The sequence below is a fragment of the Hetaerina americana genome, unplaced genomic scaffold (genome assembly GCF_022747635.1).
Source record: "Hetaerina americana unplaced genomic scaffold, ioHetAmer1.1.p SCAF_8, whole genome shotgun sequence".
NCBI classification, from domain to species: domain Eukaryota; kingdom Metazoa; phylum Arthropoda; class Insecta; order Odonata; family Calopterygidae; genus Hetaerina; species Hetaerina americana.
Window position 1 is genome coordinate 73,538,303 of NW_027287427.1, and position 20,520 is coordinate 73,558,822.

Sequence of the window (20,520 nt, forward strand, 5' to 3'; positions counted from 1 at the left end):
ATTTCTAAATTAATTTTTGAAATATCATTTATCGACAATCAATTAAAAACTTTTAACATCATCAGTTCACTCTACTTTGCATGCGATCGGCAGGGCTCTTCTGTTCTCTCTCGGACGCAATCACACCACAGAATGGAGTTGCCTCAAAAGTATCAAAGAAAAACAGGATGCTTTCTAAACGACTTGAGAGCAACATTCTGAGGAAACCGTGAACCTTGCAGGCAAAAGCATCGTAGTTCTTGCATAGAAAGTGTGGCATTACGGTTGCCCATTTGACAAGCCTTCGGCATTCATTCCTTAACGCCCCAAGGGTTTAATACTAACAACCACCTCATGTTTATTCCCTGCATGGAGCGCGAACGAAATTATTTAATTTAATTACACAAAACACACTGGTAGTCGTATTGAAGCAATGAAATCAAAAATTATTATGCTCAGGTTCGAAATAAGAAGAGGGAAGTTTTAACGAAAAATTGTTTCCCGAACGCGCAACGTTTCCAGACATATCCCGGTATCAATTCACTGCTACCTGACAATTTATTCAGGGAAAGAGTATCTCCTGACATTTGGATATTACTACGTACCATCAATCGTCACATTTTGTTCATCGATAGAGTAAATCTCACTTAAGTGTGTTATCACATGGATCTGACACAATAATAATAATAAGACGTCTTTATGACGGTGACTTTAAAACAAAGTGTCTCCTAATACCTAACTCCTGAAGACATTACCAAAGTCAGAGATTGACAAATATAAACAAAGGAAGTTTAGGTAAATATCACTTGGTGGCAAAGGTAATAGATTTTTCGCGGCGCAATATACTAGATCGGACGCATAGAGAAATAGTGAAATGAGGGAAAGAATGGAAATTGCCGGTGATATTTTGGATGGCGTTCAGAAGGGGCAGTTATAATGGTCGTTCATGTCAATAGGATGGGAGAGGAACAAATACCGAAACGTAAGTGCTGAACTCTGTACCACATGAAAAGGCTTGACGCGGGAGGCCAAGGAGTGGGTGGGTGGGTGGTCGGCATAATTGAGGAAATGTCAGCAAGAGGCTTGAGTGTTGAGGACTGCCAAGATAGCAGATCTTGAACTCTACTATCTTATTTATTTATTCATCCATTACATGAATTTCTCACGTGATCACAATATATTCCATTTTAAAGTTCGAATAACCATTAAAACGTGCTCTCGTGATTTTATGGAGGGATTAGCATTATGGATGCACATAATATAATGGCGACCTATTAAAAGGCCTCTATGGTCCAAAATGAGGGTAGAAGCCTAAGCCATGAATCACTTCCCCAAACCTTTGCTTCATCCTTCTGCGATTAGCCTTGCAGCTGGGTCGGAAAATCTACGGCGTTCAGCGTCGGCAAAGATACAATCGTCTACGGCAGGACGAAGCACATCATCAGCGAGGCTCAGGAAATCCGGGCCGGGCGGAATTGTATTTCCCGAAGAATAAGGCTTCAGGTGATACTAAACTAACACTATTCTATTTTCTCACGTGATTATATGGGGATTAATTTCTGTACAAAGCCACAAAAAACTACTACGCGCTAGGCTGCGACCTGAATTTAAAAAAATGAATTTAATTCCTCAACCCACAGGAACAGACGTTGAAAACCCATTAAGGAGCTGAATTTCCATGTTTGATACTTCCACATGTCCACTCAAATATAAAAATACATAAAGCATTAATCTAATTGTGCGTGCGGTCTAAATAATGCAAGTCTTGCTTTCTCCCAAAATACATCAAAATATGTTACAAGTAAAATTAATATGTTTCGAAAGACAAAATTCCTCCGTAAAATATTATTATGTACTTCTTGATTAGGAAGAAAGTAAAGTCCTAAGATAACTCATAACGTAAATAAACACTTGTAGTAAATTAGAGGAATAAGTACGCTATTTTATTGTTCTAACATCAACGAAGAACGAGATTTCATTTTCTTTGTCAACAGTGTCTTTAAAATGCACATAAAACAAAGTTTGGTGTCAGCACCACAATCGGCGGTAACAAGCAAGCAGAGTTTGTTCCAGTATCAAAAATTTCGCATTTTATAGAATTAAATGTAACCCATTTCGTATTCAGTTAATAATTCCATTGCATGTAGAAAAAAAACTTAAAACCTCACTGGGAAGCGGCCTGTGGTTCATCCAGTGGAAAACGGGGACACATTACAATAATCTTAAAAAAAACAGAAAAAAATTAAAACTGGCCATGCATTTGCACGCTTCGAATGGATGCACTTTCTCTAGAGCTTCCAATCCATCAGGGAGAGTAGAAAGTTGTCTGAGAAATCAATTCTAAAGCAGTTATTCTTAACCTTATTCTTACGGAAACTTAACCTTTCCACAACACAGCGGACACGAAATAGATTAAACCATTTAAACGTAAAAGATGGGATACCATACGCATGAACTCAAATCATACTGTAGAATTTCGAGAAAGACAACGAAATCTTCTTCGATAAATTTTCATAGAAACACCATCACAGGACAGTATAAAAGGCCAATGCACTTTAGCATAACTACGCGCGCGCGGTAGCCACTAAAATAAAGACGAATGTAATACAGGGTTCGTCCGGAAAATAAGTGTACTGAGCTCAGGAAAAAAAAAATTAATACACTTTTACATATCTTAAGCTAATATTCCTCAAAATAGGACTCTTGTGAGTCGATACACTTGTTCCAGCGGCGTTCCCATTCCTGGAACGCTCCCGCGAAGGCATCATCGGGAACCTCTCGAAGACACGTCGTCACGGCCTCTTTGACGGCGTCCAAAGTCCCGTATCGCGTTCCTTTCAAACTCCTCTTTATCTTCGGGAACAGAAAGAAGTCCTCTAAAAAATGTGGATCATTTTTGCAGTGATCCGCAAGTTGTGTCGCGATTTCCAAACGATTGAGTCTTTGATCATCACTGAGCACTTTCGGCACCAACTTTGCACAAATTTTTCGCATCTGTAATTGGTGCCTAATAATCTAGTGCACTATTGTTTTTGGCAAATTACACTGCTCTGCTATCATCCGAACACTAAGACGACGATCAGAGTTCAGTACATCGCGAACTTTTCGCACATTTTCGTCGGTGAGTGTCGTTGATGGGCGTCCAGGCCGTGGTTCGTCGTCGACCTCTTCTCTGCCCTCCACGAACATCTTGTGCCACCGAAAGATCATGTTTCTGGACATGGCTGACTCCCCGTAAGCCTGGTTAATCATACCGACAGTTTCGGTAGACGATTTCCCAAGCTTTACCGCAAATTTGATGGAATAACGCTGCTCCAAAAACTTCGGCATCGCGTTCCGTGACGTGGGTCGAGCGTGGAGGTTCGCGTTAACAGAGCTCCTCACTACACCACAGCTCAGAGCCGACTGCCTTTATCAGCGTCGCTTGCCAACATACCCGCCCGTCAGAGCGGTGCTGGGCGCGCCTGGAGCGGCGGGAAAAAATCAGCACACTTATTTTCCGGACGAACCCTGTATGTTATGGCTGAGGTTCGAGTGCACCTTAAGGCGTTTACGTATCATTCTTGGATTTGAACCCGAATAAAGGACACTTGGGATTGCGATAGATAATAAGTTTTTGAAAAAATAACACAGCTGGCAGAACTTGCACCCTCTCTTCCATCACCTTGATCAAAAATTTATGATCAGGGGCTACGATAACATATTCTGAGGACCATTTGGATGCTGGGTCGTGTCAAGGTTAAGAACTACAGCACTCCACTGGGCCAAAGCCTTCCATCGCACTCCCGGATCATGTCTACACATTTTAAAGCATTAATGGCAAATATTTAAAGTTTTAACGATTCAAAAATGTGATGGGATAAAATAAAGACATGACACCAACTGAAAAAAATCCTATTGATTCTTAAGATTCCTATTGACATTGGGTAAGTGTGCGAAACGTATCCACACATTATTTCTTTAATCGTTCCTAGTGGCAAATATTTTGAAATTGCTTCATCATTCCCACGTAGGTTAAGATTAAATATATTCCTTAGAGAACATGGCAACATTATTAGGAGTAACACTGTGATGACAGGAAATTGGTATTTTAAAATGTTAATACGAGTATCAGAATATTGAATTCCTTATGTTTGTAATAGGCTCAATGCAACCTTTACGAGCAGAAAGACAGTAACAGAATTAAGTCAATATCCAACATCGTAAATATGATATTCGCCTTGATGAAATAAAGACCACTTCGAGATGTTGCAATTGCCGTTTAATGCTATAAATTTCATTATATCAATGAAAATTTTCAAATTAAAGAATAGGTGATGGGCACATAACGCCTGGTTAAGCAGCGCGGTCACTCGACACACTAGTCACTGTCACAGTCTATACACAGAGAGACAGCAAACCATAACACCGAATGTAGGAGCCTTCTTGGTCAACGTAACTGTAATGGTGGGACGTTGCAGTCCAGGGACGACAACTCAAATTTTATTCACGACTTCAATAGTTACAAAAATTAGTAAATAAAAACATTTTTACCAAAGGTTTACATTTATTTTTTGGTGAACATTTTCTTGATAAAAAACACATGCATCCACTGTATTATAAATCAATCAATCAAAATATTTTGGAAAATTTATTGATTTTTTCTGTGTAATTAATAGTTAATTTTTGTTGCAGGAACGGATCATTTTCGATGTTTCCTTCATTATTTCAATTTTTTGACCCACAAAAAACATGTGGCGTTTGAAGACTAACATATCATCATAAACTGCCTTCAACTAATTATAGTTTCGTATAATAAAGTTTTAAAGGGAATTTTACGGAGGTCAGCACGTTGTTGCATAGTCACTAATATAAGTTTCAACGAAATTTCGACAGCGAAGGGGCACAGGGCGCTCTTTTAACGAGATTTATTACAGAAGGAGAATATTATCCGAGTAAACAACAATGTGGAAAATTCAACATACAACGTTGAAACAGTGAGTATGGAATGAAAAATGGAGGGGAGAACACATCAACAGTTTATCATGCTCTTCGTCGCCCAGACCTCGTATCCTGTGTCTTTAGAACAAAACAGGCTAGGAATGATAGACGCAGCGCCATAGGGAATGAATGACATGCTAATGAGGAAAATAGCGCAACCCTTCCAGCAAACAGGTTGATCTCTTCGAAGTTTCCCCATTTAAAAGTCGGAAACAAAAATACAGACGGAAAAAACGAAAAAAATGCTTTGTTTTGAACTAAAGAAAAACATAAAAGTAACAGACGAGACAATTACTACCTACGCGATAATATTCCAATAATGAAATTAGACCTAGGAGCAATTGAAAGTTCTTATTAATATTTTGCATATTAATCACGATGCATCCAGTTTTAACTACTTCCAATTCCATTCACATTAAAACGACCACCCAAGACTCGTGGAGACAAACTGAAAAGAACTTGAACTTCGGCTGACAGGTTCGCACGAAGGCTCGATCTTCCTCCATAAAGACCAGAAGAGTGCCATCCCCATTTAGAAAAAAATATCGATAATAATTGACCACAGCTAATAAAGCACTTTCTTCAAATCAACCAATTAAACCGATGAAAGGCCGGTCACTACACAGTGTTTCACACAGTGGAAACAGCGGGCACGCAAGTCGATTCGACGCCATGAAAAACTATTAGAACTAAACAAAGGGAGACGCAAGGGCACGGACATTACGACGGAACGTAATTAGCGGCCATTTTCCGGCTAAGAGCCATCGATAATTGCCCCTTGGAGGCTCCCATGAAGACGGTATCAATTTCCAAGTCTCATTGTTTGGATTTTGCACGCGGCATCAGGGATAGGGCATTTTCTGCGCTTGTTGTGCAAGGCTGGAAGGGAAGTGAAGAACTATCCACTCACCATTCTATCCCTCTCGTCCTCTATGTCCGCTATTAGACGACCGAACTTCCGCAGGGAGCCCGAAATGATGGCCTCGTCCTCCGTCTGAGACGTCCCGATGCATTCGAAGTTGAAGTTCTGCAGCCTCGTCGAGAGGGTGCGCTGGGCCTTGGAGAGATCTGAAACAGAGGAAAGCATTGGAGGGTGCAACTAAGGTTTACGATATTCCTGAAATCACTAGTATTATTATAAGTGAACGGTCTCGCTACCGAGACCGGTAATCCAATTATCATGAAAGTGTGCGCCCGACGGAAAGTAGTCTTGATTTGTATGAAATTGCATGACATGCATTTTATCCGTGTAGTGTACCTGCCGACAATTCTCAAAAATGGTACTGAAATATGTGAACGATAATAGCTATTTATTAAAAAAAATGAGATTTCTATGTAATAAAATTAAATTAGACGTTGAAAGAGGAGGATATCACCACAAACTAATATTATTATTGGTAATCAAACGTTTAAGGAGGCATTGGATGTCATCGCTGCATTTACCAGCTCCGTTCAAAAAGACAACCTAAAACCAACAAAACAAAAAGACAAAACAAAACCCGTCATGTGGAAGAGTTTATTTATCTTGGAAGTGTTTTTGCTTTGGCTTCGAACGTACGAGGGATAAAAGAGAATTGCGTTAGGCTAAAAGCTATCACGAGGAGGAGGGAATTGAATGACAGGGACGATGAGTAAGGATGTTAAGCAAAGGCTCGTCAAAACTTTGATATGGAGCGTGGTGTTGCATGGCGCGGAAAAATTCACGGTCTTCAACCTCGTCCTAACACAGCACAAAGAGTAGCTACACATTTAAAGGGAGGAAATTATATACTTCCCAACGATAAACATGTCAAAGAATAAAAACTACCTTTCAGAATCTGAAACGATAAAAAAATCGCAAATTTTCACACTGCGGAAAACACAAATCACTTTGCTTTTCAAACGATCACTATGTAGTCGAATGCTTCTACTAAAATGTTTCATGTGCGATTCGTTTAGCTTGATGTGTTGTCACTGAAATAGCTAATGAATATCTAGTCCGATATTGATATATTTAGTTGACGACTACAAAATCTGGCACTAAGGGAAATCACCTTGGTAAATAAGAAGATTTTCACAGAGAACACCTTCTTTATACAGTGGTTTTGAGCACCGGCGGATTGACGAGAAATGTGCCAAAGCTTTATTTTGTTCGAGTTATTAAGCCCAATATACTCTCCTGGTCGTCCCCATCCAAGAAGTCAAAACTAAGGAGGAATTTCTTTGAAGCATAAGTAACGTTAAATAAGTTTATCCTGCTCGTCTGGAATACAAAGGAAGACTGCAAACAAATGCCACCATATTTTTCATTCATTATTCGCTAAAATATTCGTATTCAAAGTAAACTAAGGACTAAATTGAGAAAATCACACCGTTAATCACGCTTTCCTGGTAAAATACGAAATGTACATTCAAACGGCAATGAAAAACTATCCGATCCAATTATGTAGCTTCTCACTCCGCATTTAAATACATAGGCAAGGAAAAAGATATTCTTATGCAGTATCATTTGCAGAGGGACTTATGGATGACTGGCGATTTGGCAGCAGCCTCGCAGGCAATCAATACCCATTTTTAGTTACGCCATTTGAATCGAAGGCTTCCGTTCTTCTAACCTAGCCTGCCTGGAGTTGAAATTTACACAGGTAGATACAGTTACCTTCGGTAAAATACCTCTTAGATTTAATGAACCCATTTCTATGGAAGTAATACGTAATAGCTGGAGAAAAATGAGAAATTTCGGGCCATATTCAATCGATTTGCTACAAAACATTCCATTTATTTTATTTCCCCATACTTATTCCTCAATGAATCTTCTTCGATTATTCTGCCACACTATCATGTTTGTTTTTAAACCAAAAATACTCAAAAGGCTAAAGAATAAGACTTAAAGACAAAAAATAAAGATTAAAAAGAAAACCCAAAAGAGTAAAGGACTTAAGATGAATATTCCGAGCCAGACAAAGTTCCGCAGTTTTCAAATACTGACCCTGGATGACCAATAAAAAATAAAATTTTAGTTGAGCCCGGAGAATGCAGTGGTTTGCTGAAAACACTACGTATGCACTGCGCGCGTCCTCCCTTGTTGACGCAATCAATACTAACCACCGATGAATATCAGTAAACACTCAGTGACAATTTACTAATGGTCAAACTGGAATATTGGCACTAACGCTCTCCGATGCCTGAATCACTTGGTGAGACGTGAAGCCGTTCTTGGTCCAGGTTTAGCAAAACTTTCACTTTAATAATAAATGAATTGAGGAAATGATGGATTAAGGCGTTGTTTATAGACGTACAGCTGAAAAATTACATGTGGTCCATCTACGTGAAAATCGCAACTAGCGATTTACCGATAGCGCTGACAACAGTAGGGAGGGGAGGTATGGATATTTAAAACCTTACTTCATCTTATTATAACCCGAACTCGCTCAACCCGGCTTATTATTACTCGGCTATGCTTATTATCAGCTAAGCTTATTATAACCCGGCCCGAACTCGCTTAATGTTTCAAGAAGGCTTTGCATTTAAAATAAATGGAATAAATTAAATCTTAAGATGAAAAACTCTGGAAGTTTTAAGGAACTCATTGGATTTTTTTTTCATTTCGGGCGAAAATTTATTTTGCAGGTAAACATTTCGCATTCCCCCAGTAAACCGGGAATTTTCAAATTAAATATGAGGAACTATGACAGGAGCAACAAAGCGGCTTTTTTGTTCGATGTAGTTTGACATTTATGGTCTGCCGGTCTGGCGAATGGCATTTATGGTACGATCTGCCGAAAGAAATCATTAAGTGCTACTAATTACGACGACTTCTCTAAGAGCAGTCAAGTTAGGAACAAGCGTTTTCAACACGCACATTCGTACTCTTTCAGTGGATCGCAAGCATCTAATTTACTACCAAGCCAACCATGCCGTTAACCCTAAGGTCAATTTGATAGACTGGAATAAAGTTCAGGCTATAAGAACTACGCCTCACGGTATGCGAATGTGAAGACAGGGTTGGAGCAATTCCTTTCCTTGAGTCGCCTAAGGTTTTCCATGCAGTTGAAGAACTCATAAAATAACACTTTTTGGGTTTAAATAGTGGCGTCAAAAAAAATGACCTGTATTTAAACCGGAGACATCCCAATGAGAAGCTGAAAGTTCTAGCCATGAAACGATATTGGTGGTTTGTTTGAAAAAATGCATTCCCTAGGTGCGTTTGAGTTTGGAATTGGCTCCCTTCTTATGATGCTGCGTTGGAGTTTAGTTAGGTTTTAGGCGTAAAAAATGCCGCGAGTGAAAGACACCATCGTGCATTTTTTTGTGTGATGGGAATGGTAGAAAAGTTGTTACTACAGTCATCGGTACAACTAGGAGCAACTGATTCCAAATCAAAAAAGGCTTTTTTAGGAGAAAGAGCTCAAATACAATCACCATTACAGAAACTAAGCCTGGTATTCATAACTATCTAGTACATAATGCGTAGGAAGGGACACGATTAAAAAATCAATTGAATATGGAAATGCTTTTCGGAACCACGTAGCCACTCGCCAGTATCTTTGATTAAAGGTGTGATTGATACCACATCAAGATTCGAAAGGTTTTGGCCGACTGGATACACTTCAAGGGCAACTCATCACAGGGGGTTATGCGCCAACAAGATGGAGCCGGACTAATGACAACTGGCAACGTTGTCCTACCCCGAAACACTTCAAAAAGAAATACACGTTCAATAGTTTCGGTAACAGTGCAACCTTAACAAAAAGAAAATAGAGCTAAAACCTTGAAGTAGTCCTCCCTTCTGTATCACCATCCTAAAAGTACATACCCTGGTCCGCTGCAGTGTCACGAGATAAGAAAGAAAGGAACCTGACTAAATTATTTAAAGTTTCTTTCTTTTCATCCTACTCTTCGACGGCTCCGCTTTAGTGAAAACGCCTCCATACTCGAGTAACTCTATGGTAGGATGATCAGAAGATTCCCTTTTTATATACTTTTTCCTCATCTTTACTCTGGTTTACATCCCTTTCACCGTACCTAGGTAGATACATTTTCCACAAACAAATCTGACCAAGAGTTTCCACGAATCGGTCGAGTGAAAGTCGAGAAAAAGGTCGAGTCCACAAGCATTGGCAATGGCAGCAGATCCAACGCCCAAGTTTAGGGAAATGCTGTTTGGTCACCTGATTTTCTGGACTACAGCATGACATTGCCAGTTTCATTAGCGGAAAAATTGTTGTGATAATCGTCCAAGGCCCAGAATCACGAGATACGTAATTAGAAGTAAAATCGGTAATATTTTGACGCGAAGGTTCAATGGAAAGTCATTGGTTAGAGTCTTCCTAATCCGAACGTCCTGGGAAATCCCCACAGCAGCAGGGTAGTTCGGAAGGCCAAGTCCTTCCCCTCTGCCACTTCCCAGTTTCCCAGTCATATGCTTTGGGTGAAACTGGGAGTGACTAGAGTCTTCACCTGGATTTGAACCTAGCTTTTTCCTTCCTTACAGCATCCTCTCCGAATGTTTTAACCATTAAGATCTTTAAATACAAACTAACTTTCGGCATTGTCCTAGGACAGGCATCAGCTGAACACTTTCCTTCACCACTCTAGGACCAGGGGTGACCGAAGTGACTTCGGCTAACCCCATTGTCACACAAGTTGCGTAATTTTTTTATTTGCCATATCTTCCAGGGAAACTGAGGATGGCAGAGGGAAAGGAATTGCCTCCCCGTTGATAGTGAATTTCACGCGCCGTAAGGTATGGTACGAGGTGAACACCACCCTACCTACCAACCTCCGGCTTGATTAGTTCGTTTTCTTATCTTACGACGACCAATCTCATTTACTCACCCCTCCGTCACCTGGCATTAACAACTTGTACCAACATTAAATAGTCATTTCCAAGCCGTATCAGATAGCATATCGCATGCTTAATGTCACAAGCATTGCATATACCGCATTAGCTGCAGATAAAAGAATGATTACTTAATAAAAAAAATAATGAATTTTTTCGGTTTCTTACGTGTAATTGGTTTTGCCGTCAAATATCCCTTTCAAAGAATAAAGTATCAACTATCATTAATGGAAATATGACCGTCTATTTTAAGTAGTAGAAAATTGAACTAGCGACTAGCGTCACGAAAATAACTGGATAATGATTATGTTTACTGATCCGTTAGATCACATATGCATGACAGATCTCGTCAGAATACAAAAATGGGCATAAAATATACCATTAGGTGTTTATCCAATGTTATCCACCAATGTTCAAAGAATTCATCAATATAATACAGTTTATCCCGTAAAGATCATTAACTGTAGAGATATCAATTGAGTAGTTTCGTATCGTACACTTACCGTTACACAGTTTCCCCATTAATCTCTTTATTTCACAAGGTTTGTCCAGCAATGTCCCAAGAATTCATCAATAGATGAATCGGTGCTTCCAACAAGAAAAGTTTCAGTTTTTGTTTAAATGCCTTCTTAATAGAGCCTACATTTTTTCATAGCATCGGTAAATAGTTGTATAGTTTAAAACCATAGCGTAGGAATCTTTGCTATTTCGTTCATATCGTCTAGAGTGAACATAGATATTATTTGTTTTCCGGGTAAATGCCCAGTAAAATGAAATCCTATATCAGCTTGAAAGGTTTCTTTGACAAAATATATTATCTCTTACATATATTGCTTCAGAAGGAAGAACACTAATCGGTGAAGCAGCGGGTATATAAAGAATTATAAATATGAGGAATGTAAAAACTGAGTAAATAAATAAGAAGTTTTACCAAGAGTTGGACAAAACGGAAGAGTAGTAAAAACCTTGAAAAGAAGAAGGGATACCCTCACCTGATATAATATTAAATACGATGGCATGATCGAGGCTGTCATCAAGGTGAAAATGAACGAGAACTAAATGAAAAAACCCCGACTGTGGCAAAAGGAACAAACAATAAGAGTGAGTTAACAGAAGACATACAACGTATATTAGAGGTTTGCCGACAGAATAATGGGGAAAGCTGCGTCAAACCAGGGTAAGTCTGGTGATAGGTAATGATGATCCGAGGCAGAAAGACTACCCTACGACTGGAAATAACTTCTGGAGGAAAATGTTCCCGAGGATGCACCTCCCCCGAAAGGAATTATCGTCAAAAATGAACGCTGGAAAGAACTCCGATCGAAAGCTTTGAGCCAAATTATGTAACAGTATTATACAAGTATTATTGCCTTTAACCTTTCGTGAGCAAACCCCCAGTTCCGTCGCGAGGTTAGAGCTATGTCGAGGAACATTTTTTCAACAAAACTGATAATTTCAGCAGGACAGAAAAAAAACTTAGAGAGTCGTAGAGTAAACCTTCCAAGAATTCCATGGCGCGATCCAATTGATTCGATGTTCGAGATTTTAAGATGTTCACTGGCCTCAGATACTCCATCATTCTTCATTGAAAATTTTACCTACCAATTTACCTTCTTCCAATGTATTTTACCATCCAAAGATTAGTGGGCGGGAATGACGAGCATTCATCAAAGGAAAATTGGATTAGGCAGGACAAAGGAAACGGAGAGGGGCCGGAATTCGAACTGCGGAGGCTTGTCAGAAAATCTACTCGTTTTCATTTGTTAATCGATGCCCTCAACAGTGCTTCATTCTCATCTAGTTTTGATACTAGAGTTACTATGCCACTTTCGAGAGGCCTTAGACCATCATCAGGAAATCCCCGAGAAAATATTGCTACTTCGCTTCTCGGTGTCATGGGTGCGACGCTAAAAAGTCATCAGATAAACGCCATATAGTTCTTAAGGAAAATCTAGAAACCTTAAAGTATGATGAAGTATTTTCGGGTTTTCAACCGGGTCAGGGATTCCGTATTGGAACCCCTGACCCGGCTGAAGACCCGAGAAAACTTCATCAAGCAAATACGCCGGGAAAGCACCAGATCTCACTAAACCTTTAAAGAGTTTCAACCCAGCGTTAATTTATCAAAGGAACATTAGCGTTAATTAATTCATACGAATAATTTAAATTACACAAAACGAAATTGAAATTGGCAAATGGCGCACCTAAGTAATGCACAAAAATACTAATAACGTCATTAAATCCGTCATCAATCTGTGCGGAACTCTTTCATATTTAAATAAACGATTGTAAACTTTTTCATTAAAGGAAGCAAATCTTGTCAGGCATACGCGAAAGAAAATGAACGAAGTTTAACTTCAGAAGAGTAATTAATTCGATGCGTACTGATTACTATCCAGATCTCGACACTTAATTAACTATATGGAACGAAAATAGCTCCCACGCACATGATATGCTCGTCCCTCAAGGTGTCGCATCACTTTACACGCTCGCGTTATTCTCGACAGTTCATATGAAACAACTGACATTCTCAAATTTATGAGCGGAAATTTTGATCATTGAGCCCGCTCGACATGCTCCCTTTCGCGGACGACGCCATTTATCGTATATATACATTCGATAAGAGTGGCATCACCTCACAAGGGCAGTCTAAATAGTTTTCCCCCGAAGTCATTCATTCGAAGTAAACCTAATCCATTGTGATTCGTCGAAAATGAACTTTCTTCTAAGAAGAGGGTATGAATGATTATTTAATTAAATTAGATTTTTGATCTGACCTATCCAATTCACGTTTTGGTCATAAAAAATAAAGACGCGAGAACCACTAGCAAAAATGGTGCAGGGTTAGGATTATACGTGGAGGGATGGCAAATAAAAGAATTCGAACTCTTCATTTTCAGAAAAGGACATGTTGGTAGTAAAGCAGGAATTGCTTCATCCCAGAAGACTTTTTTACCTTTTACTGACTTGAAGGTCACATACTGAAATACTGAGGAAACCTTTAAAATTAATATCAAAGCGGCGTAATGTTTTGTATTCCTGAACTTCACGGAACCTGGAAATGGCCTTCCATTCCCTGGATGAGAGAATTTCGCACGCCGTAGAGCTTAGTACGAACTAAATCGACACCTAAGGGGCGATTACTGTGCATGGGGGACATACGCGACGTATCCAAATCATATTGACGGCGAATTAATGTAAGAATTACAATAACCGATCCACTTTTTGTCAACATTGTACATCGCCTTCGATTTCTGTTTCCCACTCTTCCCTCTTTGCAGCTGAGTCGGGGCCGTTCATGACCAACGAGCATCTTTGGTCACGTTCCGTCACACTTATGAGGTGCCTTACATTTCATCCAGGGTGTGATAGAGTCCGGGAGCATCCAGAATGGTGATCAAGCTGCGAGCACCGGCAAAGGCATAATTGTCAAAGAGTGCTTCCGGAAGCACGTACTGGTAGCGATCATGCCGAGGAACGCCGTCTTGAATACCCCCTCTCATTGTACTTTACTTAAGTCCAGTTAGCAGCTAATATGAATAACCGCTGGACATCTACTTTTAGCTCTATCAAATAATGCAAGACCTTTCGCTTATCCATTGGCCCTTCAACCACTAATCGCCCAAATCGCTGCACTACAACTACAATCCACAGTGGCAAACATCCAATCATGTGCGTTCGCAGAAGCTAAAATCCCACCTGCCCGCTCGCGAATTATTACATTTCCCTGGGATGGAAATTCGGTAGACACTTGGACAATATTCTAAGAATGAATTCGGTTAGTGTTCCGAACTTCTGGTGGAAGGGGATACTACTCTCAAACGCTCATCCTAAGAATTCGCACATACGTTACATATGCAACTTTAAGCAAAAACATTTAGAATGTCGTGTGAGAATAATGATTTTTGTTCGACACTTTCCGTAAACTACGATGCCGAAAAAAAGAAATGAACTATCTTCAAAGTCTAAGTAAAGAATCAAACACAGTACTTCATTTCGAATAATAATAATACTCATAGAGTATTCTATATATAGATAGAGTCTTCGGGGAATAGACTAGTAAGGATTGGGGAAAAAGAATTATATTATGCAAAGGAGTTTACAATAGGAGGAGAGAATGTAAGGGACGTTAATTAAGTGTGTTTAGAAAAGAATGTGAAAACTCTGGTATGGAGGGCGGTTTTGTGCGACACGAAAACTCTGTTCACGAAGAAGGATGATGGACGCAAATTCGAGGCTTTTGAAATGCGAGCGTAGATGGAGAGTAGGTACATGGAAGGAAAGGAAGAAGCTCTAGGCATGATGGGGGTGGAGTGAGTACTGTTAGAAATCTAAATAAGGCAGGAAAGATGGGTTCAGAGTACGCGCATTATGATGAGCGATGGGATGTTGATGTCTGTGATAGAGGGGGGTACGTTAGGCAAGCTAGGTAGGGGAAGGAAAATGATAGCCTTGTTTGACGGAATGAAGGGAGATAGAATGTATGCGACATTGAAGAGCAATTTATTCCAGTGTGTGGAATGTCAGGTTGTGTCTCGTTAGCCGAGGCTAAGAAATCTAGCCTAGCCTAAGAAGACACAATCTGATATCCTTCGCTAAAATTAAAAAAAAAACCTTATCCAATTCCGTATATGTTTTCTACCTACCTCCACATCGCCCAATATGCCAATTCTTTCCTTGCCCCTACCTCTCTTGCCTAACGTATACATTTCCGTCACAGTTTTCAACGGTCGATCACCAAGAAAATTGCTTGGATCCAATCTCTAACTTCTTTGGATTTCTCTCAGCAACTATCTGCCTCCTCCCACACCATTACTTGTACTTAGTTTGTTTTCCTTTCCGTCGTTTTTTATCTTTTCTATCCTTCTCTACACCAAATTCTCAAAAGCAGCCAATCAACGTCTTTCATCGTGCTTCAACAACTAAGTATCTGCGCCGTATAAAACAACTAACTACATCAAAACCTTTACCGATTCTTTAACTTAACATCCTTAATCATGTCCCAGTCATCATTTTTCTCCTATGTGTAAAAGCTTAATTTTCCTCAAACAATTCTTCTTCTTATGTCCCAACTACCTCGACCAAGTTGGTCCAAAACATTCCCAAGATTTCTAAACGCGTCCACCAGTTCTGGTCAATAGGTATGCCTCAATTTTAACGTTTAACATAATCTCTCTTTCTCGAAAACTTGCTTCGTTTACATTTATTTTCATTAACTACAAATAACACTGATTCTATAATGCGTACAGCTATTACTGCAGCCCATGGGCTGACTGGCAAACCAAAGCTTGATCATCCTCATTTCTAACTGATTTTATGAATTCCCCACAGACTTTAATTTCAGTCTCCAACTGTTCCCATGCCTCATTTACCATTTTCTCCACGACCTTGAGCTGTCTGAGACATATAGGTAGCAGATGTCACCTCTTTCATATCTACTCCTATCTCCAGTACCACATTTACGATATTAATCCTAGCCAATTTATTCAATGCCCAGACTTATGGAAATCAACGAAACAAACAATTACAGCCTGGTTGTTTCCGAAAATTCTAGCGGAGAAAATCACTACAGTTATGGGATCACAGTTACCTCTCACCTTCTTGAACTCAAACTCATCACCCTCTAAATTTTCATTTTTTTATCCTTTTATTGATGATTCAACGTATCGCCAGAGACGCACGCGAAATTAAACTTATTGTACTATAGTCCTCGCAAACGGCAGCCTTCACTATTTTTAAGATAGGAACTAACTGACAACATGTTCTTGCCAAATTCCTGTCTCATAAATGCTACCAATCATCTCGTAAAAAATCACCCTTCCACGTTATCCTGAACCTTACACTCGTTCCACTTGGATGCTAACTATCCCAACAACTTTGCTTTAATTTCCCTTAATACCTTTTCTACGTACCACGGAGTTAAGCATACCTAAACTGGCTGGTCTAATGATATAAATTCGCATCCGCTCCTGGGAAACTGCTCATTAATTACGCTATTCCTAAATCAATGCCTAACCGTTATAAAATCTAACTTATCCTTCTGAATGCTAGGGCCTTTTACACGCAAATCTGTGCCAATATTCTGCTTTCTCCTCGCGGTCATTCCTAGTTCCTATGCCGAACGCAGTGGCCAGACGCCTTTGTAGTCGCCTCACTGTGGAACAGACGCTGGCGGATTGCATTTCAACTGGCTCCTACCATGAGAATTATCCGGCATGGGCGACTATACTAGGAGCAATTGCCATTGTCTCTGCCAAGTAACCCCTTGGGTGTCATAATAACACATAAACCCTTCTACCACGTCGGTGATGTAGTCCAAGGGCAGGGTCTTAAAGATGAAGATGGTTAAAAATTCGTAACTTTCGTACATACGTAAACCATTATGAAATTTATGGAATACAATCATTTATTACCTCTTACGTTCCTTTATCATACTCTATGAGACATTTGGAAACGAACATTCAATTTTTCTTCTAATAATTTCAAATTTAAAAGAACCCTAAGGTCTTCGGCGAAATGTCAAATTTGTGGGTGTCTTTTTTGGATGGCCGCTGACCTAATGAATAAAATTGTTTCATTTTTCCTGACTAAATTATCAGTCATCTAAACAGTCACCGCAGGGATGCAGTGCGGAGACTCGTACCACCAAGAAAAATTTCTATGGTCGCATTCACAACATAAACACAACCAGGTTGATATACCTAGGGCCGGATCTAACAATTAGGTCTGTATGCATTGCCAACATCGCATCGGTGACTACAATATCTACTGCTATGCAGCCCTAGTTGTAATTATATAAAATAGTCCAGGGGAGAGAGTTGGACTGCTGAAAGGTGGGTCCGAGTTCGATTCCCGAGCCTCTCTGAGTACCTGCAGCTCTACCCAAGCTATGTAATTTTTCGAGTACCAGATCTTCATGGTAAACCATAACCGGCACAGGGCAAGGAACTGCCCCCCCCCCTAACCTGATGTGTGAATTTCACACGCCGTCGGGCTTAGTATCATCACCTACCAAACCGACCTTAGGCTTGATTACTATTTTATGGTTTATATATGTATATACACGTGTGCACATACATATATAAACCATACCAAACCTACCTTCGGATTGATTACTGTGTTTATGGCTTTTATGGTATGTATATAAAAGTAAAACTTAAATTTCATTTACCATAATAACTGGGAAAATATGGAAGTTTCCTGGAGCTTAAGAGTCTACGAGAAATTACATTACTCTTGTTTCACCATATTTTTTAGCTGCAGGAAATAATTTGTTTAAATAATATCACCCACGGAAATGTCCTCCATTGAACCTATTTCTAGCTCCGGTATAACAGCTACTCCGACCCCTGGGGAGGAACTGAACTTCTGCTTAATGCACTGAGTACGAGGCGGAAATTCCCCGGGTCGTTGAATGGTGAGTAAAGACTTGGCCGGCTAATCCTACAGAGGTTTCCCGTGCAGCCGAGGAAGGGCTTTCTTCGGCAAGGGCATTTCTTCGGTGGCATTTCTCGATTAAAAGACATTTTCTTTACAATTTCCATAAATTAGGTGTACTCCTTACATAAAATAAATTATAAATGTGACAACAATTTTCTTAAAATGAATTCATTTCACAAAAAGTCATGAATTCAAACAATGGGGTAACGTTAGACGAGAATTTTCTCTGAGAATCAAACAATTTCCCAAGACAAAATTCGAATCGAAATTAGTTTTTTACAAAATATTTTTAAATCTCTGAGGCATAGAATAAAACAACTTCAATATGTGGGGAGGAAAAGGGAAATAACTACCCATCACGGGCGCACGAAATTTCCGGCCGTCTACGCCACGAACAGGGCGGCAATTCGGTACTTGGAAACGCGCAGGTCATTATTTGAGAAGCAACAACCAAACCATACCACCCATATACAAGAGATGAGGATCTTCTGTGCTGTCATCTAAAAAGTAGTATAAAAACTCCAAATTATACCCAAAGGTAATGTACTCCGATTGGACAAAGTGATATTTGACTTGACTTAAGTTCAGAGGCTAAAATAGGCGTGAGGATGGGACGTGGCCCAGGCCAATCAGAGACCGGCTTCGACTAGAGGTCCAAACTGCTTCAATTATGTGAGTCTAGCGGACGTCACGGATACGTTTCAGTTTGTATCCTTTCAAATATTTTTGTTTTCCACTACATTCGTTAGAATATGGAGAATGACCAAAAATAAATAAAACATCAATGCGCAACGGAAAAAGCATTGCAACGAGCAAAACACAGTGAAAAGCGAAAAACCTGCCAGTAAAAAACCTAATTCTATACATTTTTGGCGTTTTTAACTACTACAAAATTTCACTCATGTTAAAACTACATAGAAATTCGTCTTGGGGGCACTAGATTTTTCAGGTACATATTAAATAGCCCATTGTCATTCGCTTGGGCGTTTAAGAAAGGGTACGGATTTCTCTGTACTTGAGAGGTAAGAAGTGGACATCGTAGTGCAGTAATCTTGCGTTATCAATTCGTGGCTCGGTATCTCCTGCCCTCCATAATCCATGGATTTGCGGTTAGCAACACTCTTGGTACTGAAAAGCTCAAATAGCGGATGTAAGCTATTTATAAAGGTAAAACCTGGTCGAAAAACACCGAAGGCATGATTCTCTATTCAGCAACTTCAGTCGGTTAATTTACAGGTGGGCTACTGTATAGAGCCACTAACTGAATTTCATAATTGCGTTTACATCGAGCATTTTATAAACGAATATCACGCCACATCACATTCAGAACATCAATTATTAGCAGCATCAATGAATAATTTTCCTATGATATTGATACACCTTATAGTAACAGAGAATTGTAAGAGGAATGAGCGGATAATCAATAGCCGAATTTCTCATGAGGTGCGTGCCGACGGGGGCGGTACGATAACCACTGCCCGCCACTCTCGATAAGGAGAAGCTAAGCAAACGAGAGAGAATAGAGTGGGAGTGGTCGCAGACGGGGCGGCATTGATCAACCTCACTCTCCCTCACACGGCATCGCGAAAAGCCACAAGTGGTTTAAGTTTGCGAACGGGATCTTGATATTAGCACACCTACTTTTACTCGGCTCAGTCACGAGAATGGGATGCTTCACAAACTCTCACTCATACACAGCTAAGGGCGTCTACGGGCACGTATATTTGATTTTTATGAGTTTAAACAATATCAACAAATTAAACGGAACGATTAGGTAGTACACAATAACTAAAAAATATTACTGAAACTAAATGAAACACTGACGCCAACCAAACCCATCCAGATCCGTGAAAGTATACTACCATTAAATATGTTACACGGTTTTTATACTGTTTTGAGTGACTCAATCTCACATTCAATATTTGCCTCAATAAGAAGGATACAATTCATGTGATAATAACCGCTGAAATGAATTTCGGAGCAAGCTATATGCCAAAACTAGCGGAGTGATAAAATTTTAAAAACATTTCTACTTACTTTGAGCTGCATTGATTAAATATTTCACCTCCTTGATCAGTCCTTTGATTTGCTGACTTGTCTCGTCTAACACTTGTTCGTGGGCATGTAGATTTTCTCTAAAATATGGGCTGTCACTGAGACATTCCGTAAATTCCAACGGTTGAAGTCCCATTTTGTTGCTAATACTGCTTGTATCCAAATGAAATCCTCAAACGATCAACTGTTCCATGAAACATAATAACATAGGTATTTCATCTTACCAACCACTTTCCCTTCGAACA

The 20,520-nt window shown here is 39.7% G+C and overlaps 1 protein-coding gene across 1 annotated transcript in view; it reads right to left on the reverse strand.

Annotated features, from left to right (window-relative positions):
* The window catches only part of Graf (GTPase regulator associated with FAK), a 101,757-nt gene extending 81,240 nt beyond the window's left edge, over window positions 1-20,517 (reverse strand). Inside the window, exons 1-2 of the mRNA XM_071596399.1 lie at window positions 20,258-20,517; window positions 5,870-6,027 (exon numbers count right to left, since the gene is read on the reverse strand). Coding sequence (XP_071452500.1) covers window positions 5,870-6,027; window positions 20,258-20,411 — 312 coding nt within the window. The 5' untranslated portion in view covers window positions 20,412-20,517. The remainder of the gene's footprint in view (window positions 1-5,869; window positions 6,028-20,257) is intronic.
* Window positions 20,518-20,520: the final 3 nt, after the last annotated feature.